The sequence below is a fragment of the Lycium ferocissimum genome, chromosome 4 (assembly GCF_029784015.1).
Source record: "Lycium ferocissimum isolate CSIRO_LF1 chromosome 4, AGI_CSIRO_Lferr_CH_V1, whole genome shotgun sequence".
NCBI classification, from domain to species: Eukaryota; Viridiplantae; Streptophyta; class Magnoliopsida; order Solanales; family Solanaceae; genus Lycium; species Lycium ferocissimum.
This window is the reverse complement of record NC_081345.1, coordinates 40,284,100-40,306,454: the sequence shown is the minus strand read 5'-3', so window position 1 is coordinate 40,306,454 and position 22,355 is coordinate 40,284,100. Positions and strand designations below refer to the sequence as shown.

Sequence of the window (22,355 nt, the reverse complement as noted above, 5' to 3'; positions counted from 1 at the left end):
AATAATTCTATATACAAACAGTCTTTTGGAATAATATTCCGGGAAAAGGGAAAACTAACCATGACCAATTTTTTTAATTCCATGCCCTCGCTGGTTCTTTTTAATGCACCTTTAACATTGGATTATGGATGATGGACGGCCATATTTCCAATCCATCAACCTAGCCTGACTAATAACATTAACCTGGACATTCCTCAAGGATTTTGAAGAATTGCATGAATTCTAAATCGTTCTGAAGGATCATTATATTCAATCAACAACCAAGTGATTAATAAGCCTTAACAGTGAACAAGGTGATTACCCCGAAGTAATATTTCATAATACATTTAGGAATTTCAGTGGAGAGAGCTTATCAGCCTGCTTCTTATCATGACAATGCATATCTAGTAAGGTCCATAGATACAATGAATCTTTCAAGATAGTAGATATCAAGTTGAGCCAATTCCCCCCATGAAGGTCCTTGGATCAGGACAATTCCCGGAGAATTGTGCCTGTGAGAAGTCAAAACCGGGATTCTGCAGAGAAGAAAACTTTTGTTACCAAAAGGAAGTTAACAAAATGTACAACAACAAACCCAGTGTAATCTCACAAGTGGAGTCTTGGGAGGGTAGTGTGTATGCAGACCTTACCCCTACCTTGAGAAGGTAGATTAACAAAAAGTAACTTTTTAAACCATTTCTGCTTCCAATTTATATACAGTATGTAGAAGATGCAAAACAGCTCAAGACAGATAAGCAGGTAAAAAATAGAACTCCAAGATATTGACAAGACAAGCCTTTTCACTGTCTACCAGAGGTCAAGCAATATGTCTGAAAGTTTAACGTTCATCTGCATACAAATTACAAATGCATAGAGAAAATAAAGGAAGCTAACTGGAGATGACCTAATTTAATCCAATAGAAAATACTCCAGAAATTGACCAAAAAGGGCATTATTCAGATAGACTGCTCATGAGGCTTGAAGCAATATAAATACATGGTCATACACATAAACACATAGCGCGCGTGTGAGACAACATGTCTTAAATTATTAACGGACACAAAACCATACTGTTAAGAGAGACAATGACAAGAAGTAAACCTTAAAGCAATTGAACCTATGTGGAGTGTGGACTATGGCTTTTTGACATTAAAATTTCTGTAGCAGCCAAATTTGATATGGAATTGCTAAAGTAATCATGGAGTCTAGCTTATCAATAATCATGCATACAATCCGAACACCCAAAAGCATGAGAATGATGTCAATATAACTATGGAGTATCATTTCCCAAAAATACAAAAAGTAACTACACCTAAAAATGCAAAATAAGGGTAACTCCTAAGGATGCAAAATAAGGGTAACTCCTAAGGAAAATGTAAGCAGTGATCGAACAAACAATATATCAATAGCCTGCAATCGTTGAGCTGGATCTGCTTTGAAATGCCAGTAAGAACTGCCACAGCAGATTAGTATACAGAAAACACGTCAGGAGTCACGGACTCAAATTTAGTGAGTGAGACTTTCAATTTTACACAGTATATCATCTAAGGGACTGATTACACTGATTGAAGCTATAAAAAGCAAGCTCACTCAGTACATAGAAGAGCACGACATTTCTGGTTAGTAGCCCAAGTAACTATTGACTTTCAAGTGACAAACATTCAATAGTAGAGCTCTTTATCTCTCCAGTCTTGTAATCATCTAATTCATTTAGCAACTTCAAACCATCACCAGCATCAATATAGATTTCCTAAAAGCTTAGCCTTTCTAGAAAATTTGTCATGTATATGAACCTCACTTACAAAATTACACTCATGTAACTCTATCTTGATTCATGTGTCATTTCCACTAACATTTACTTGCACGTAACATTCTGCCTAGCGAAGAGTTCATTATCACATCATTAGTTAAACATGGAAGATAATAGTGTTCTCTTCAGGGCAGTTCGTCTTAATTTCTGTAAAAAAAGAAAAGAACTTCGGGGTTTTGGACACAAGCTTCTCTGATGCTCCCAAAAACGCTGCTTCTCTACACAGGAAACAGTAATATTTTGCTTAAGTAAGGTAAAGAGGGAACAGTAATGTAATCCTACTTTTACTTTGGAATTAAAGTTCAATGACCTATCATTCGCTTCTTTCTTTTATAAGCTGCACGAATGCGAAAGGAGAACTGAGCCATAGAGTGTGGAAGCAAGGAACTAAGTGAAACAAGGGATTGCTGCAGAAAGCGGCAGACAAGCATAACATATTATTGGCAACCAAAGCAGTCTTCGTTAAAGCCAGTTGATGATGAGCATAACAAATTATTGGCAACCAAATCAGCCTTCGTTAAAGCCAGTTGATGATGAGAAAAAGAGTTCTCCAGCAAATAGCTGATAAACTATTAAAGGTCTTCCCTATTACTAAAGGTAAAATACTGTTTTCTAGGAGGTCTTCCCTATTATTAAAGGTAACTTCATTGCTTTCAGAATTTCAAAGCTCCTATAAACTATAACAATCTTAAAACAGAAGATGAACTCATCTGAAGTTATGAACCCAATCCACGTGGAAGCCACCTCGGGGAAAATCATCAGATATGATTAACTCGAATAAAACGGTCAATAAAAAAATAATGAAAAATCAATACGTAGAAAGGGTCAACCAATTCATGAGTATGACTAGTCAGTCCAATAAGAAGGGGGGGGAGTCAACCAAAGAAAGAAAGGTAAACAAGCAAGTAGCAATTTACAGTTCAATGCATCAACATGAATGAACAGCTTGAAGTAGCAATCCCATGAACACCAACAGAAGCAATAAAAGGTATTCCGTATCCTAAATGACAGAAGAGTGCAAGAAATGCAACATGGTATTCGATGGAGCTTTAATAATATTACCTCTTCTTGGAACCTTTGAAGCATGAGCCTTTTCTGTTCAAGATCACTGGCATAAGGATCCAATTGCCCTTGGCCCATTATAGGAGAAGACCATGTCTGACCTTTATCCCTCTTCTGTAAAGTTACATGCAGTATATCATCCTCTGCCATTTACCATCTAAGTTAGAACGAATTTATCGGCATACTAGCTATTAGCGATTTATCAATGATCATTCAAACTAAGCATATCTGAACCTCATAAGGTCCATGGAACTGAGTAACACTTCACACAAATATACCCAACTGCAACTTACAACAGCTGACTCTTATATTTATTAATAGCTGGTCCGACTAGACTCAGTGTTCTGAACTTCTCCCCCGTTCCGTTCCAATTTATGTGAAGGTATTTGACTAGGCATGAAGTTTAAGAATGAAAGGAAGACTTTTTGAAATTAGTGGTCTAAAATAAGCTAATAGGTATTTGTGTGGCTATAAATCATCTCACTAAGTGTGAAATAGGAAGTTTAAAGTTAAACTGTGACTAAATATAGAAAGGTGTCATTCTTTTTGGGACTGACTAAAAGGGAAAGAATGTCACATAAATTGGGACCAAGTGAGTAATAAAGTTCACACCCTTCAACTTCCCTAAGACATTCAGAGACATTTGACCACTAGTATTTAATATGCGCAAAACTACATGAGTTGCTTCGAGCTGCTTTCTAAAAGATCTCACCCAGTACCACTGTACCAAGAGAAAATCAACAAAAGCAGTGTGCCAGAAATTGACTTCTGTTACCACCAACGACTACTATGCATCAATCGCAAACTAGCAAGATAAGCTATATAAATCCTATATATCAATTCCACTCCATTTTGGCCAATTCCATGGAAATTTTGTTTCCAAAATTAAAGAAAACCTTACTCCTATTAAGGAAAATAAAGCATTACCTAGAGTCCAGAAGGAACAATCGGTCTTAACAGGGCTCATAAGATCGTGCTGCAGAGAAAACAAAAATAAACAAAGGTAATACCTTTGGTGAAATAACACTAAATATACATCTTATATAGAGCTAAGAAATTGAAGAACTGACATTAAGGTAAGGGGGATTGCCTTTGATCCCAACTTCCAAACGCTTAGACTCAATCTTGCAATAAAATAGCTTCTTAGGGACATTTTCTGGAAGAGTTATGTAAATGTTCAACTCTTCAAGCGTTTGGTCCCACTCGAACACCTTCTGGCCTGAAATTCAATTGTCAACTCCACAATCAACGTTATCATTTTTATGCAAGATGAAGCAATATATCTTATTTAGAAAAATCATAAACTTTGAATGCTCTCTACAATCTCCTAACAATAAAAATAGCCTATCTATAATAATCACTTTGTCCCAATTTATGTGATACACTTTTCTTTTTAGTTTGCCCAAAAAAGAATGATACATTTCTATATTTAGAAATGATTTAACTTAAAACTCCCCATTCTACTATTTAGAAGTGAATTAAAATACCAAATTCTAACCAATTAGTGTGGAAAATTGTAAAGAGCATACAGAGATTTATGAATAAAATATTTTTCTTCATAGAAGAAAGTAGTAGATGAGGAAGAGGAATTAGAAGTAACCATTGTGGACGAAGCTGTGACGTGTCTCAGGGGCCAATTTTTCAGCCATTAATTTTAGGGTTCAGCTTTTGATTTGGGAAATTTCTAATTTTTGGTCCTTCTTGGCGCGGAATTGTTCTTTGTTTCGGCTGTCTTTCTTCCTGGTTGGTTATTGTTGTCTCCGATCTTCTAGACCCGGTCCAGTCTGATTGTCTAAGGCATGTTTGGTTTATATATAAACTTACTTGAAAATTATTTTTCTTCAAATAGTGTTTCAACTATACCCTTTTGGGAGAGTAATAATCTATTTTTGTTAAATTATTTGTGAAATGATTTTGTCAACATTAGAAATAGATTTATATTTGACCAATTTTCTCATAAAAAATGGTTTTGAAAGTTGAGTTACGAAAAAAAAGTACACAAGTCCCAATTTGCAATTCGATATTATTAAATGTATCTTTCTCCTATTATCTGGTTCCATGTTTCTGAAGCTAATGTTCAATCGAGTTTAGATATCATATCATGTCATGGGATCGAACTAATATCACTTTTAATTATTTTTTTGAGCCTATATTTAAACAATAAGCATTAAATGGCTTGCCCATATTCGAACCTCCGCATCGTTACCACGTATTTACAACTTTATGCACCGAGTTATCTCTTTCATTTGTTTTAATCGTGTTAAATTTTATTTATTACACATATTTAATCTATATATACTTGTATTTTTCGTCAACTATTTATCTTTATTAGTGACCGGTCCGACACAGTATTATCCCTCAGTCGTCATTAAAAAATTTCTTGGTGTTTATGTTAAGATAATAGTGCACCCGCCGTCTTAAAATCCTGGATCTGCCTTTGGCCGTGATTAACTGACAAGATGTCGGAGTAATAGTTTGAATCCAAGAGAATGTCAGTCGTGACCAGGGGCGGATCTACATGTTGTCGAGGGTGTTCACCTGAACACCCTCGGCAAAAAATTACAGTATATATAGGGTAAAATTTTTGTGTTTATGTGCATATATTAACTTTTGACCACCCTGCATAAATTATATTTAGCTTTTTTTTTCTTTTTTCTGAACACCCTAAACGAAAATTCTGGATCCGCCACTGATCGTGACCAACTAAGCCTAAAAAGAAAAGGAATGGGATACCAATCGTGACCAACTAGTTCATATGAGTGTCAAAAGTTATAAAATATATAATATAGTAGTAATATGCCCACGTAAAGATTGACTTCAGCGAAACAATGAGTCCAAAAAATGATACAATAGGCAAGGAAAGATAAAACAAAGTCATGTGTGGCAATACCATAAACTTAAAATTCTTGTGAGGACTACAAAAATTTGGATCCTTCCTTATGTACAGTAGTAAGTTTTTGTGAAATAATTACTTCGTGCTAATTCAACATTTGCCGCTTCAGGATTGGAGCAGTAGTTAACCTATGCAATAAAAAGCGGATTCAAATTTTTTGATCAGTGAATGATTTATCACTGCACTCGTATAACAATGAATGTGAGTTTACTGTAATTATCATTTTTTTTAATAGAGAATATGAGTCGAAGGCAGAACGGGGAACACATCCGCTGCTAAAGACTTGCATACATCCCAACTCAAGCATAGGAAATCAAAGGATCTCCCCTCTAATCTTTTCGCTCTCATATTCAGTACACACCAAAAAAAAACTCACCAGGTTTCTTTTATTCTCTACTCAGAATATAATGATGCTTGTTCTGGATGAACACTGACCAGTTAGTGAAAAAATGAAAAAAATACATTGTGATTCCAATTGATATATCAAAGTAAATACTGGCAATAATAATGCAAAGTAGATTAATGCAACATGTAGAGTTAATTAATGTATCAAGAAACATCTCTCTTAAGAAAAGGTGAAGGCAAAGGGGTATTTCATCCCCTCTAGTAATTTGGGTGATGATGAAAAGAAATTCTCATATAGTAAATTCAGTATTGCATGTGTTTAATCCTGTCTAAGAAATACCCTGCACTAAAGGCGTTAATCCTGTCTAAGAAATACCCTGCACTAAAGGCGTTAATCCTGTCTAAGAAATATCCTGCACTAAGGCAAACATAGTAAAACTTCTGTAGTCTTGGGTCTGATCAAAAAAATTCTACAAAGCAACCTCCACTTGTCTAAATGAATCCATAGTCTAAATACAAAACTAAGTTTTTGAATGCTTCATTGCTGGGCCTTTGAAGATCAGCCATCCACTCATGCCAAGAAGAAGTTACATTCCAAGTTCCAAGGATCTTCAATGTCTCATCATCTTTTTTGGAAGTTGAGAATTTTGACTGATATTGCAAAGACACCGAAGAAGAGCAAGCTAAATGCAACAAGTATGACAGCTGACCACCCAATCCATCCAGGTCCAAAACCTAGACTGACCTCCAGATACTGTTTAACAGTGCCTTCAAATCCGGGTCCTGAAATAATTTCTTCGACATCACCAAGTTGAGAGCTAATAATGCCTCGCAACGTCCACGCCACTGGGCTGATGTAGTAGAACCATAGCCACCATCCAGGGATGCTCTGTATGCAAAAGAGAAAAATTAATAAATTCACAAGGACTGGTTATCATAAAAAGATCCAAACGGAGGAAACCGTGAGTTGGCTTTAACAAAAGGTGCACTCTACACTTAAACAGATTTGCAGAATCCAACAAACACGCTCTTACGCGATAATCCAAAGGCCAGTCAAGGATTTAAACTTAATGACTTCAACTACTAAGGTTTTAGCACCGAACTCATTGTGCTTTTGAATTATGAATTCCGAACTTGATACAGTATTTGTCAAAATTTTAGTGGTTACTATGTTAAGTTGAACCCATACAAAAAAGGTCGCATCAGCCTCTACACTAAGCCACAGTTCAATTGACAAACAAAATATGGTTCCAAATTCTTCCTCTGATAATAATTACTGTATTTATAGAGTTGAGCTGAATTTTTCTATTGAAAATTACTGTAATTATAAAGTTGTGCTGGATTTTTCTATTTCCATTCTTTTACAACAGTTCTAAAAAGAGACTGTTACTATTTCCTTAAATCAACATCACCTGCGTTTTAAGATAATAAAACTTATGTATTACCCATAGTCCTCGAGTTAAATACTATAAGCAGACAAAAGAAATAGGAAGAGTAATTTTCTTAAGCACACACCCAACTGCGGTAATTTATGATGAGTGTATTATGAGGAAAATAGTACTCACAGGTAGTGGAACAAGAAAGCCAGACATGAGGTTCCACAACGAATAGAATGCAGATGAAATGACAGCAGCCAAATGTTGATTTGGCGTAAGACCAACGGCCATCATGCCGTAAAAGGTGAAATAGCTGAACGTCAGAAACATGAACACTAGATATAGGAAAAATTTGGCTGCAACATACCAATACAAACACGAGTAAGATTATCTGACAACCAAGTGCAAACAGCAAGGAATTTAACTTAGTTGCAACGAGCGCCGTTTATGAGGAAGGACATGGAATAATGTAATTAACATATCACAATTGAAACGAGTAACAACAGATATATATATATATATATATATATATATATATATATATATATATATATATATATATATATATATATTAGCTAACATGAATTGAAGTTAATGACCGTAATGTCATAGGAAAGATGTACATCTCTCTAATTTTCACTGATCAATATAGGAAGGGCTGAGACTTCAATGGCCATTTTGTTGCATATGCATCTTTATTTCTTGGTTAACAAGTCAAATTGTGCTATCTAGTTGGCTGGTTTCGTAAAGAAGAGAGGAGAAGATACAAGAGAGAAGTAGAATGTTCACTGGGTAAAATCCAAACCTAAATTGTTTACTTCCATGCAAAAAGAACTACTGCCTGTTCATGGATTATTTTAATAAATTTTGAACATAAACTGCAGTAATTACTGAAGAAACAAATCCACGAATCAAATAAACAGACATAATAAGCTGCAGACTGCAAAACAAACAGATGGGTGAGTGACACAAGGCAAGCAAACAGGCCTTTCAAGACTAGCTAAAACTGTAATAACATCCTTGGGAATGGAAGATCACATTACACTACTTTTGGGAACTATATTTAGGCTTGGTTTATCAAGAATGGCATTTCTTTGAATAGTGAAAGCAACATAGTGATCCAACTACTGCGTTACACAAAGAAGAATGTGAATGTATGGTAAGCATTCCTGTAAAATATCAGAAAATGATATATGCAACCATGCTCTTTGATATTTATGTTAGACAAATACACTTCCATAGAAAAGCAGATGTAATCCTTGGGGGTAACATACAGCAGAACGGTTTCCAGAGAAAAAAACCAACCAGAACGGTAGATCAGCCCATTGCTTGAAGAACTAGGGATATGCAAGAGTAAAGACAATATGGAGTTGATCATGAAAAATAAGAGTCCTTAGTTCATACCAGCAGTCCTTTCAAAGTTGATCATGAAATATGTGATAACTCCATATAATATGGTCTGCATGAAAATGTATGGAATTTCGACTAGCCCCTGCTTTCCAAAAGAGAAGAAGGTTTTTTATATTAGTAATCAATCACATCATTTTTTTTTCTTTCTAAAACCAGTTCATTGTGGCTTCTTATTGAGTAGTTTAAAACACCAACATACTATTTATACTTATTGCAAATTGAAGAAATTAAGATGCACTTGATGTGAATGGGCTAACCTGAGCTGCTGCATATGGTAAGGCAGAGTACATTCCAGCTGCTTTCTCCCTGTAGAAAACTGTTCTCTCAATGGCGACTACTGGCTGTACAGAAGAAGCATTATTGACCCCCAGGAACAAGCATGAAGAATAAAGCGCACCCATAACAACGAACAAATTTTGAGTTGAGTCCCTGTGGAATCATTTCAAGTGTACCACCATAGTTAATTGTGGGAATCGTGAAGAAAATTGGTACAATAAACGCTTTAATGTTAATGGAATCAATAGCCATTACTCCAAATTTGGAAACTGGAAAACCTTATAGACTACAATGGCATGTCCAACTTACACAGTATTCAAAAGAGCAATCCATAACAAATTAATTGAGGGAAGAAACATATGAAGATGACAGACGAAACTCATGTAACTTATTCCTTCAGCTTTACCTACTCAAAATGTAAGATTTCGTCAACTCCGTTCCACAACCCACCTTACACCACCTTGCCTGATCTCACCACTTTCACTTTTTCTGCATTAGCACATTCTGTATGAGAGGTTGGCTATGGATGGCTTTAGGAGAGGTAGAGGTAGGCCGAAGAAGTATTGGGAGGAGGTGATAAGACAGGACATGGCACAGTTCTAGCTTAGCGAGGACATGACCTTAGTTAGGAGGTTGTGGAGGACACGGATTAGAGTAAAAGGCTAGTAGGTAGTAGAGTGTTGTCTCGCTAGTAGTTTAGTATTACTCATGTAGTTTCTTGTCCTTCGATGTTTGTTGTTATCTATTGTTTCTACTTCTTGTAGAGGCTGTTCCTTTTTTTTTTTTTTTCTTTTTCATATGCTTTGACATGGCGTCTTCACTTCCGTTATTTCTTTTTCTGCCTGTTTGGAGTTGCTTTTCTTGAGCCGAGGGTCTATCGGAAATAGCCTCTCTACCTCTCAAGGTAGGGGTAAAGTCTGGGTACACTCTACCCTACCCAAACCCAACTTGTGGGACTATACAGGTATGTTGTTGTTGTTCTGTATGTTTTTTCATTGAGGAACCAATTAGGGCTTAAATGAAGTTACCCCATTTTGACCCAAATAAGAGAGTGAATGAAAAGAAAATCTCCCGAAATGATATAGAGTGACAGCTTCTCCATTTATCCGTCACCAGGATTAGAAGAAATTTGTGCATTTTGTTCTTGGAATTTACCCTGACTCATACAATTTATTTCCTAAAGTAAGTACAAGTATGTGAATTTGGTTCTCCATGAAGTGTGTGAATTTGGTTCTCCATGTCTTCACAGTCTGTTCCGACCATTTTCTTGTACTGACATCTCCACATCCAATCCTGCATTCAATCTTAGCCCTATGGTTATATGGTGCTAAGAACGGTCCTAATTGCTAGTTTACTTGTTTTTTTCTTTTCTTTTCTCGACTTGTGTCATTTTGCATAGTTCTGCTCTTTCAATCTGGCAATCCAACCATTTTGTCCATAGACGTTGTGTCTATATCCTTAATAAAAAGAAAAAGAATAGCGACCCTTCTATTGTTCCCATTTATCCTTCTTGAAGAATCCCCAGCAAATAGCATGTAGGGGAAGTTGTTCCACAACTATATTGGGAGTAACAATTGACCACCCGTGTCTGCTTTATAGAGACTGAAAGAATTATCCAATAATTTGCTCTAGATATTTCATAAAAGAAAAGTTACCTTCTCGAACCGACATCCCAAAATATAGAACCGAGAATCAGAGCACTCAATGTTGTGAAGAACAACCTAACAGCATTATAGGACGGACTTCTCCAATATACAAGTCTTTGCTTCCAGAGACAGAGCCTAAACTGAGAAAATGCACCTTGACTGTACGTGGTGGTGAAATTTAGAGGTTCTGAGTTCTCAGGTGGGACGCTCAGCTGCTTAATTGAAGCTTCCACTCCCCTATTTTTAGAAAAAAGATACAAGTCCTACAAAATTGTTAATAAAGGAAAAGAGAAGAGAGCAATAAATAGTACACGTCAGGCGATGAAGACATTTATTAAGATCACCTGAACTGCTCAGAATTTCTGTATAGTATTGCAAAATCTTCTCCTATTCTTTCTTCAGCAGCTGGCGTACTTATCTCAAGCATCCAGGTTGCAGGATTGTAACCACTAGGAATTGGGGGTATCCCAGGAATACTCTGCAAAACATATTCACAAACACGTGCAGCATGAACAGTAGCTTTAGAAAAGTGATTAGCCAAAATATAGGAACTATGCATCATATACTTGAAATCTAATTGTTTGTTTATAGGTACAACCAGATTTCAACTGTACAACAGGTGAACAATATATATACAGACCACAATGAAATTACTTGATATAATTAACCTAGTAGTACTAGTTGAAGATTAAATATGAGAGCGAAGCAGTGGAATGCGGATAAACATCAGTGAGGCACCCCCACACCTCTGCACCAAGAAAAAGCCTAGAAGGATCTTTCTATCAATTTTAAAGTTGTACAAGACACCTTATATCTCTTGAAAATCATTTTCCTAGAACAGTTGGAATAATTGTACTAAATGAATGATGGAAGCACAAGCATGTACCTGAAAGTAGTCAATCATAGTTTGTGACTTCTCCCCAAGCTTTCCCCCATATATCACTTGTCCTCCGCGTTTCATAAGAAGCAGCTGCATGTTGTAACACTGCTTGAGTAGATGCCCTGGCGCACCTCATGTAACTTATCTATTACAGAAATAGCTTGATTACATACCTCGTCAAATGCTTCAAAAATATCGATACTTGGCTGATGGATCGTGCAAACAACAGTTCTGCCGGTGTCTACAGTATTACGAACAGTTCGCATTACAATGGCTGCTGCTCGTGCATCAAGCCCAGATGTAGGTTCATCCATGAAAATTATGGAAGGATTTGCCACAAGTTCCACTGCAATTGTCAAGCGCTTTCTTTGTTCTGTTGATAAGCCAGAACTGCCAGGCATGCCTACCAAAGCATTCTTTAGAGAGTTAAGTTCTACCAAATCCATTACCTCTTTGACAAACTCCTGCAGAATAAGAAAGTCAAATAGGTTTTAGCATTTTAACCAAAAGATCAATCAGAATATATTGAAGTTCAGAAGATAAAAAAGTAAAAGCGGAAGGCGGTTGCAACTACCGCTCTTTGTTCCTTATTCACTTCTTTGGGAAGACGTAGATAAGAAGAAAACCATAGGGATTCAAAAACTGTGACTTGAGGAGAATGTATATCATTTTGCTCAACATATCCTGAAACTCTAGCAAAAGTCTGCTGTTGTTTGGGGTATCCTGATATTTTAATGTCACCCTCTATATATCCAGAGGTTTTCCTTCCAGCTAGGCAATCCATCAATGTGGTTTTTCCCGCTCCACTCGAACCGACCAATGCGGTAAGAACACCGGGAGAGAATACTCCACTAACATTTGACAGTAGTTGCAGCTTCCTTTCAGGTATTCCTTCTGAACTCATTTCCTGAAAAAGTACACGTTTTCTGCTAGATATGATATGATTCAACATGTACAGGTAAACAAATTCTTCAGTACGGATACCTTTGGCATGTCAACAAAGTATTTGACATTATGGAAAGTCATTGTCAGTGGTTGGAATGGCAGTATCATCCCCTTTTTTTGAGTCATCTCCTGGCCAGCGTCCCTATTTGACTCAGACTTCTTACTACTTCCTGCCAAAAATATTATCGGAAATGGGTAAGAAGTACACATTCCATTCAGCCACGAGAGAGGCGATAATTTACCATCAGTTGCTGATTTTTGACCAATTTCTTCTGGTGAGACAATTGCCTGGGATTTTCTTATTGCTGAAAGAACAAAAAGAGAAAAATAAAATCTAGCAAATACTGGCAACAATATGTTGGCAATTTCTAAATCTATAATACAAGAGTTCAATATACTTACGGTTGAGAATAGCCAAGGCTAAAGCCAGAATAACGTTGAAGAACAAAATGTAGAGCAATAAAGCACCTACTCCCACCCAATACCAATCATTGGTTGTTGGTATGCTGTGCGATTGCAGAATGGAATTCCCAAGAGTAACATTTCCAATGGTTGTTTTCTACAAAATTTCAATTTAAATGGTTCAACTGATTAAGCTTCTAGAATATATAATTGTTCATTCCTTTTTTTTTTTTTTTTTTTTTTGTCTATGAATAACAGATCCGGTATTCCCGCGGTATAGAGAGCACACCTCCATCCATCGTGTGGAAGTAAATTCATTAACTGAAATAGCTCGTTGTCCATAGGTCAATGGTGAAACCCAAAAGGCCCATACCCACCATGGCTTGATCATTGCTGCAAGGATAGACCCCATTTTAATTAAATGAATTCCAGTTAAAAACTAAAGAAAAGTGCAAACTTACCTTTTGGCACAATAAAACCGCCCAACAAAAATGTGACGAGCAGGCAAGCTGATGCAATGGTATTTGAGATAACTAAATCTCGTGCGATAGAAGCTACTGATCGAAAAAGACCCATTCCCATCTGGTGTACTGCAAAGAGTGCAAACATGTAGCGGAAAAACCTGGAACATTTAAAAGGAGATATAAATTGGATAAACAATCTCACGTAGCCTTGTCTGTATGTCTGCTGAAAAAATAACAGAATACGCGAATTATCGAAGAGAATAAAAGAGGAAAGAAACCGAACATACCTCTCAGCACCAGGTGTGAAACCTACAGACCAGTACACAACACAAGACCATACGACAGCTTCAATTACCGAGTAAGGTAAACGCAGAATCCAACTACAGAAGGCCCATGACCATGCAGGATAGAACAAATTATCCCTTTGCTTATAGAATACTGGGAGGCGAAATATTAACATAGGCAGTTCTGAAAATCCATTGAACATCATGTGAATCAGAGCGAAAAATAAGCAGGAAAGATATAAGTTGCCGTTCACCAAATCTGTGGGATGTATCCGTGTTTTTAGAAACATTGTGCATGTTACAAATCCAACGAAAGCAACCTGTAAACATATGTATGAAAAGTCTGTGATACATCAAAATTTAGAGACTAACAACTCTACAGAGATGCTCAAAATGATAAGCTATTGATGCAGGGGATGCTACGGTGTCTAAGAAACAACTTGATGTACTAATCCAAATCATTTGAAAAATGAGAAGTGGCCCAAATGACATCTTCTTGGAAGCATTCATTTATACACCCCACCGTCTATACTGAATATGGAATTGTGCACCATCCTATAGAAGTCATACAGGCCTGAAGGATCAAATGCATAATTGAATACGAGGTACAGTTGAGACTTGAACTCCCTACCAGCTCGAATACACCGATAGTTTCTCCTCTAACGTTCTCAATCTTAGAACTTCACGATGGGCATGCATTCAGGGGCAGAGGGGTGTTGGAAAAACCCAATAGCTTTTGATTATAATCTATATTTGTATTAGAAAATCTATTAAATATGTATAAACTCTAACCCAGTAATTAAAACGAACTATTGTATTCGGTGCAAATGTAGAACCCATAAACTTCAATTCCTTGGCTCAGCCTCTGATGCATTATGAATTTGCTTAATAAATCCTTCTATCTAATTTAGATGGTCTTGTTTGACCAGCTTGGAGAGTTCAAAATAGAAGCTAATATGTGTAAATGATGAGTAGTTTATGAAAAGACCGACACTAAGACAAAAAAAAAAAAAAAGAAGGAACGATAAGTCTCATTTTACGTTAGTTTGAATTTTGAAATTGAAAGGCAGAAAACGAAAGAAGGCGAATCAGACTGGTATAAAGAATGTAAACTACAAGCATACCTGAAATGTTCTGAAGATATAAAGAAAACTATGCCTAGTCATTAGAAGCCATTCTCTCGAGAAACAAGCTTTAAAGAGCTCCCATCTGGGAACAGCAAACTTCGTTGTAGCTAGAGCTGAAGGATGGCCTTTTGATCTATCATATGGAATAGAAAGGAAGGATTTTAACTCCTGACCATGTCTGGAGTTTCTAAACGCTTCAGCTATTGCATGAACAGGAATGAATTCATATGGTCTGGAATTATCAGCCCAGTATTGTGCCTGATCCTTTCTTGAGGTAACCTGCGAAGAGATCAATTTAAGTACCAAATGTACCTTGGTTCTATAAAGCACCAAATGAAGAGTACCTCTTGAAGAAAATCTGCAACGCCCTTACGGGGTGGCAATTGAAATCCTAATGATTCAAAGAATTCAATAACATCTGCTCGGGGACCATGGTACACAACATATCCTTCAGAGAGTAATACCAGATCATCAAACAATTCAAAAGTCTCAGGTGCAGGTTGAAGAAGAGCCATCATCAAAGTTCCGTCCATTAAATGAACAAAATTTCTTAAGCACTTGACAATTTGGTACGTCGTAGAGCTATCAAGTCCAGTAGATATTTCATCCATGAAAAGTGTTTTCCTGGGCCCGACTATCATTTCTCCTGTGTATGGAAACCATTATTAGCAACTGTTCTATCATCTGGAGCTCAAACTCCACGTACCCAAGTTTCTTTCCCCTCATACATCCAGAAAATAGAGTCTGCTGGAATCTCGAAACTATATACTGAGTTCAGGCTATCTTACTTAGTTCAAGCACCCTAACTATTATAAGGAAACATGTCACCCCACAGACAAACAAAATTTATGCAAAGGTTATCTTTGTGCTGCCTAACAATTAACACCATTATGAAGAGGCTACGGAGTCAATATTTGCTGCATCACAACCAGAATTATTTAAGAGAGAGAGAGATATACCTGTCGTAACTCTCTTCCTTTGTCCACCTGAAACTCCTCTCATCATGTCATTGCCAACTATTGTATCTGAGCATATATCTAGACCAAGAACTTTCAAGACGTAGTCTGTAGACACGCTGTGCTTCTTACCACCAACAGAAGATGCCTGACCAGTTATTGATTGCAACAAGTGCCAACATGAAAATGACATAAAACTCCATGAGAAACCATATAGCATGAGCGAACTAGCCTGGAAGATAGAGAAACTCAAATCAAACCTTCATATATGCATCTATTTCAGAGTTTGGACGTATATTTCTTTCCTTCTCTAGACGATCAAGATCTTTCATATAATCTGCAAAAGAAATTTACAGGGCAGGTTTGGGAATAAAACATGCTATGTCATATTAGATAAGCCTTAATTGGCTCTGATAAGCAGGCAAAGTTGGAGATATATCAATCACTAAAGACATGACAAGAAACATACTTGCCTTTGCTCTAAATATTCTTGCAACTTCTAGAGAAAAACAGGCATAATTTTAGTAATCAAGTGGAGAAGTTTTCTGATGGATGTAAAATATATTAGGAAAGATATTATCTGGAAATTTAATGCTTTTCAGTCTTAACACTACTAAGTAATAGAATGTGCCCTGCGTGGCGGGGAATTAGCTAAGACTCCTACCGTATTTCACCACAAGACTAAGTTATGGAACTAGATAAAGGCATCATTCACAACACGTCCAAAAAACAGAGAAATTCCAAAAGCACCTGTATGTTCAATTCCATTAAGCTTTGGTCAATCTTATTGCTGTAAAACCTTCGCAAAAAAAGATGTTGCAATAGTCCTTTTATTTTTTTATTTTATCTCATTGTCATTGACAATGAAGAAGTGATCACACCTTGACTTCTCAAAATTAGGACATTTCTCAGTTCTACATATTTCCTAAACTTTTGTTTAGGAATTAATTTTCTGGGGATCACTTTCCTTTATGTTGTTTCTATTCAAGACATAAGATTGTCAGATACAGTTTTCTGGATTTTTCTTTCTTTTTTCTTGTTGGGTGGGGAGCATGGAGGGGCTTTGATTTTTCCGTTTATGCAAATGGATTCTGCCTAGTTCATTTTTCTTCTTCAAAGCCAGCTAGTAATAGTACATGTAAATGCAGAGAGAATAAAACCAGATTAAGAAAAAACATAGAGCAAAACGATAAAACATGGTTCAGCAAGCTTAATTGTGAAGCCTAATACATCCGTTTTCTAAGTGATACTCTTATCGCAATGATAATATGAAAGATTTCAGGAAAGCTGTGACAGACATCTGCACAAGTAACCAAAATTTTAAAGGAAACCCATGCCATATAGAAGGAGAATTCATCAAGTACATGAAGTGGAAATGTTTAGACAAACCTGCAAAACCTTGACTTGCACCTTGGCATCTAGCCGCAAAATCTACAGTTTCTCTTACAGTTAACTCAGCGATATGATTATCTGTCTGACTTATGTAAGCTGAAGTTCTTTGCACACAAAATTCATCCAGCTTATGTCCATTATATGTGATAATCCCTCTTTTCTGAAACAAAGAGTTATGCAATTATATTTGGTATTCTTTTTATTTTATTTTATTTTAATTCAATGGAACACAACGTCTCCAGGTGCTCTTTAAAGAAGTAAAGTGAAGTGGAGATATATTAAATGAATGGTGCAAGTAAGAACGGTAGGCCCAATGCAGCAAATAATCATAGAGAAGACATAACCCTCAAATTAAGTGAACAAAACGCTTATTATCTGATCAGGATTTATTTGTTTTCACCAAGAAAAACTAAGGGACTAGAAAATATTGCCATGGTAACAATCAGAAGCTTAAACTTTTCACCACTCTGAATTAATTTATCAATAAAACATCCATAAAGCAAAGAGCAAACATGAAGTGTATTAGCCAGTGACTGCTTTCAAAGAAAGCATCACCACTAGTACATTAATTTGAATAGAAACACGTAGTTCTGCACTTATAAATCTCTAGTAACTTCTCCAAGAACTTAAAGTAGAAGTCCAGCATTTAAGAAGCATTAAGCATGGAGAAGAAATGCTTCAGCTTTAACTAACATCAAAACTTCGCGCTGATCATCATGATGTAAAGTTTCCATTCCAGCAAAGCATGGAAAAATAAAAGCCTCAGTTATTCTTATTTGCTCTTTTTGCTATATCCCCAGAACTCCTACCTTTTAGGCCTTGGTTACACAGAATTTCGGTGACGTATGTTATAAGGTCAATTAAGAATTTTAGAAGTTGGAGCCACTAATGTTCACAAGATGATATTTGAGATAAACATGATTTCTACATTTCACTGAGAGTAATTATCTTGAATCTAAGATGTATACATTAATATAAGAGCTTATAGCATCAGGGAATCTTTTCAAAAGAATTCAGAGTCCATTAAGGAAGACAAGGATTATTAATCCGACGGCCATACAAGAGATGAGCTAGTACTGACCTTTAAGGCCTTATCAAGCTTCCCCGAAAGCGCTAAAAGCAATGAAGTTTTTCCAGAACCAGGAGGTCCCAGGAGCAGTGTCATCCTATCAAGAGCAATAAAAACAAAGATTCATAATATGCAACTTTTCTTGCAGTCAAATTACTAACTATAAGTTGTTATATTTGAATTTGTTTAGTACTAAGCTGTTTTCACTTTCAGTAGATATTTCTTTTCTTTCTGTTAGATAGGTAGGGTAAATAATCAGAAGGTGCAGCATTGTACATATTAGTGTCCAACATTGATCAAGCCAGTAACTGCTTTCAAAGAAAACATCACCACTATGGATCCTCTCCCAGTGAACTTGACGGAGTGTGGGACCAGATTTTGGCTATTTCGACTGTTCCAACATTATTGGATGAATTAGTGTCCGGCTTACTATGTGTTACTCCTAGTTGCCATACAGTGATCCCCTCACCAACGGCGGATTATTCTGTTCTAGCATCTCAAACTATCGATTCTATCAACAAGCCACATCATATCCAGGCTAAATAACCTTCCAGACTTCCAGTGCACGTGTTAGTAGTTACAAATTTTAAGTATGTTGTTAATACATATTCCCTGAGGTCCATTTTACTTGTCATTCTTACTAAAAAAAGATTTGGTCCAAAATAGTTATCATTTTAAAAAATGAAGATATATAATTAGTTGTGTGCTTCCATTTTTATCCTTACTTATAAATACGGAGAGATATTAATGTGGTGCAAAAAAAAAAAGAGTAGAATTAAACTGAGAGGAGTAATAGATAAGCATAATTTAGTCAAATTACCCTCTAGTTAATGTTTACTGGAGTGCAAAAAAAAAAAACGCATGACAAGTAAAATAGACCTAAGGGAGTCAGGGGCGGAGCCACATAGGGCTGAGGGGGAGCGGAAAAAAAAACTGTTTATACATGGTTAAAATTATTTTATATGTATATATATATATGTATATTAGATGTTGAACACCCTTTGGCTTCTTCGTATGGTTACTTTTTAATATTTTGAACTCTTTTAGTGAATATTCTGACTCCGCCACTGAAAGGAGCAGTAACTAAAAGGGATCCAACTAAAAGCTACCAACATAACAACAGTGCTTCTTTCATACACAAGGCAGTCATCAGAAGTAAGAAATCCAAAAACTGGAAAGGTTTAAAAATAAATTAAAAAAATAAAAATAAAAAAAGGCAAAAGCTTACCTCCCAGGTTTTACAGCACCACTGACGTTATTCAAAATGGTAAGAGAGTGTTTCTTAGGACGGAATATCCTCAGTCCAGTCAATATATTCTGTAATTCATGAAATGCATTTAGAGAAACTATCATAAACTAAAGACTAAGGTAAAAGAGTAACATAGAGAATTAGTTGCAGGATTAAATGGTTTACCTCGCAGACATCACGGAATGAATTCAGCAAAGTAGGCAAAGCTCTGGAGCCAACATTCACATTTGCTGTAATTGTTATATCCTCATATCGAACTTCAAGTTTAGGAATCTCCAATCCCACTCTTTTTCCGGAATGAAAATAATTAGCCGTTATTAATTCGCTATGAATTATACTATTGCTAGTTATGAAAATTAGCAAAAAGAATAACAGGAATCGCTAGTTTTACATTAAAAAAAAAAAAAAAAAGTTTTGCACAAACTGTTACCGCTTCCTTGATTAATTCCTCAAGATTATGCCATCTACGAATTTATGATAATAACTACATCTCAATCCCAACAAGTTGAGGTTGGCACTCGGCTATACGAATCTCATTTCTCCATATAAATCTTAACTGTCGTCATCATACCAAATAAAAATAAAAGTGAATAATCAACACAATGACTTTTCTTGACACAAATAGAACTTTAGTAACCGTGGCCTAAATTGATGTACTTTATTGGTGACCTGCATTGTAATTCAAGATTTTCAGTTAAGAATTAGAATTATTAATGAAGGTCAATCTTGTAAAAGAAATTATTTTATTTGCTTTGCAAGTTCAATTTAACGTTCTATATATTTAATCCAAGCGCATTCGAACAAAATTGGAATTCAACATATATTTTGTTTCGTGTGATGATAAATCTTCCTCTACTTAGATGCATAGACTATAAAATTGTCCTAGTAATTTTCCTGCTTCTTATTTATGTAATCTAATTAATATTCATTACAACTTCAAGATTATTTTATAGTTATGTTAACTATGTTTAACAAACTTAGTTCTCGTAATTCAAATTGTCTAATGTAAATTGCTTGATTGTTTATTTATTTTTGGTTTAACCACAAAAACATACCCAGTGAAATCCCACAAAGTAGGGTCTGAGAAGGGTATAGTGTACGCAGATTTTATCCCTACTTGGGAGTAGAGATGTTGTTTTCCGGTAGACCCTCGGCAGAATTTATGATTTAACCGACTTTAATTTCAGAAGTAAAATTAACATAATTCTTGTATATTTTTTATAAATCAATTAATCTTATATTAGAGAAAAGTCTGGACTGAATTGTAGTAAAGCTCAATTGAACTTGGCTCAGCAAGAGTTTAGTTAATTAGCCCGACTCAACGCAGGTTGGCTCAGTGCTACAGTGAACTTACACCTAACATGGTGCCATTTCATAAAAGTTTCATAAAGCTTGGACTTCAACAAAAAACGAATCAAAGAAGAGAAGATAACTAAATGAAACACATTTCAGCAGTAAAATCCTGTTGCATTAATTAAACTAGTCAAAATAACTCAAACCAACGAAATATGAAATACATAAGATTCATGCAGAGACAAAATAAAATACACATTCGCAACATCAATTAATACAGAGAATGTATCATACCTATCGAGACGCTCTTTCACCCCAGCAAGCAACTTGTAATTATCCTGTTCAGAAGTAGCCATTGCTCTATCAACAACAAGCTGGCGAGTATCCCTATCAAGTTTTCTCACATCAACAGTATCAGTCTTTCCTCCTACACTATCATCAGATTCATCCGTTGTTCGCTTCACCAAAGCCATATTCGTTCGCTTCCGTGTAGGCAATTTCTCTAATGCCGCCCACATCAACTCCTGCTCATCTTCCGCTACCGATTCCGCATTCGAACGCCTACCGAAACTCTCATTCTGTGCCTCCACATCTAGTTCAAAATACTCACTCCCGTTCGACGCCGCCATTTCAAATAAAAATCAATTCACTATCACTTGATCACGATTTCAAATCAATTCACTATCACTTGATAACAATCTCGATAGTCCTGTCGATCAACTTACAAAACGAACGTAGTATTGTGAGGAATACGAGCAATCTTAGCCTGTTTCTCTTAGTCCAATGGCTGCAATAGCTATAACAAAAAAAAAAATTGAGAAAATGTTTCCTTTTAATTGAAGATTATCAAAAGCATCAGAAAATGTTGCTACAAAATTTATATTAACCGCAATCAATATAAGTTCAAAGTACTCACTTCCATTTGACGCCGCCATTTCAGACAAAAATCAATTCACTATCACTTAATAACGATTTCTACTTTTTTTTTTTTTTTTTTTTGGGTCCAATTACAGTCTCGATCGTCGATGCGAATTAATTCACGTCTCGAACCGTCCTCTGATCAACTTACAAAACGAACGTAGTATTATGAGGAATGCGAGCGATCTAACCTTATTTCTCTTAGTCCAATGACTGATTCAGCGGCTGCAATAGCTATAACAAAAAATTGAGAAAAATGTCTCCTTTTAATCAACGATTATAAAAAATAAAAAAATGTTAGACACATAATTATCATCTAATACGTAACGCTGTTGTTCTTACGCAGCCGTGCATGTTCTCTACGTGTGAGTGAACAAGGTAGAAGGAAGAGTTTTAGACGATTTGAAGTCCGATCCTTTTCTCAAGCATTTGTTTCTGTATATGCTTGGTTGAGTAGGAGTCTTTCTGTTAAAGCGGGACTTTGTCACTATTTAGTTACATTTATGGGATTTTTTAAGGAGTTCAAATTAAGAAAAAAAGTCCTAAGCGTGACGTTCTTCGTGACGTCTGTTCTGGGTA

The 22,355-nt window shown here is 36.0% G+C and overlaps 2 protein-coding genes across 2 annotated transcripts; both read right to left on the bottom strand.

Moving 5' to 3' along the window:
- Positions 1–229: 229 nt before the first annotated feature.
- On the bottom strand, positions 230–4,601 carry LOC132054700 (uncharacterized). Its single transcript, XM_059446669.1, has 5 exons — positions 4,452–4,601; positions 3,922–4,070; positions 3,779–3,827; positions 2,852–2,994; positions 230–515 (listed from the first exon to the last, which is right to left on the bottom strand). The coding sequence occupies exons 1-5, from the start codon at positions 4,498–4,500 to the stop codon at positions 429–431; spliced, it is 477 nt and encodes a 158-aa protein (XP_059302652.1). The 5' UTR covers positions 4,501–4,601; the 3' UTR covers positions 230–428.
- A 1,691-nt stretch (positions 4,602–6,292) lies between these two features.
- On the bottom strand, positions 6,293–22,279 carry LOC132052908 (ABC transporter G family member 31). Its single transcript, XM_059444625.1, has 26 exons — positions 22,119–22,279; positions 21,775–22,010; positions 21,153–21,654; positions 19,731–19,851; positions 19,545–19,633; positions 18,329–18,413; positions 17,245–17,407; positions 16,116–16,192; positions 15,859–16,003; positions 15,244–15,545; positions 14,897–15,178; positions 13,776–14,092; positions 13,486–13,646; positions 13,314–13,417; positions 13,025–13,181; positions 12,865–12,927; positions 12,662–12,792; positions 12,252–12,584; positions 11,851–12,141; positions 11,684–11,767; positions 11,142–11,275; positions 10,807–11,034; positions 9,133–9,304; positions 8,870–8,957; positions 7,655–7,821; positions 6,293–6,978 (listed from the first exon to the last, which is right to left on the bottom strand). Exons 3-26 carry the CDS (start codon positions 21,485–21,487, stop codon positions 6,712–6,714), a joined length of 4,296 nt encoding a protein of 1,431 aa, XP_059300608.1. The 5' UTR covers positions 21,488–21,654; positions 21,775–22,010; positions 22,119–22,279; the 3' UTR covers positions 6,293–6,711.
- Positions 22,280–22,355: the final 76 nt, after the last annotated feature.

Coding starts and splice junctions, on each gene's coding strand:
- LOC132054700 (XM_059446669.1), bottom strand. CDS start 4,500: ATGGCTGAAAAATTGGCCCCTGAGACACGTCACAGCTTCGTCCACAAT. Junction 4,071..4,451: donor TCACAGCTTCGTCCACAATG/GTTACTTCTAAT, acceptor ATTGAATTTCAG/GCCAGAAGGTGTTCGAGTGG. Junction 2,995..3,778: donor TTGTTCCTTCTGGACTCTAG/GTAATGCTTTAT, acceptor GGTAAATGGCAG/AGGATGATATACTGCATGTA.
- LOC132052908 (XM_059444625.1), bottom strand. CDS start 21,487: ATGGCGGCGTCGAACGGGAGTGAGTATTTTGAACTAGATGTGGAGGCA. Junction 15,546..15,858: donor AAGGAAGAGAGTTACGACAG/GTATATCTCTCT, acceptor TTCCATACACAG/GAGAAATGATAGTCGGGCCC. Junction 11,768..11,850: donor TTTTTGAAGCATTTGACGAG/GTATGTAATCAA, acceptor TACAACATGCAG/CTGCTTCTTATGAAACGCGG.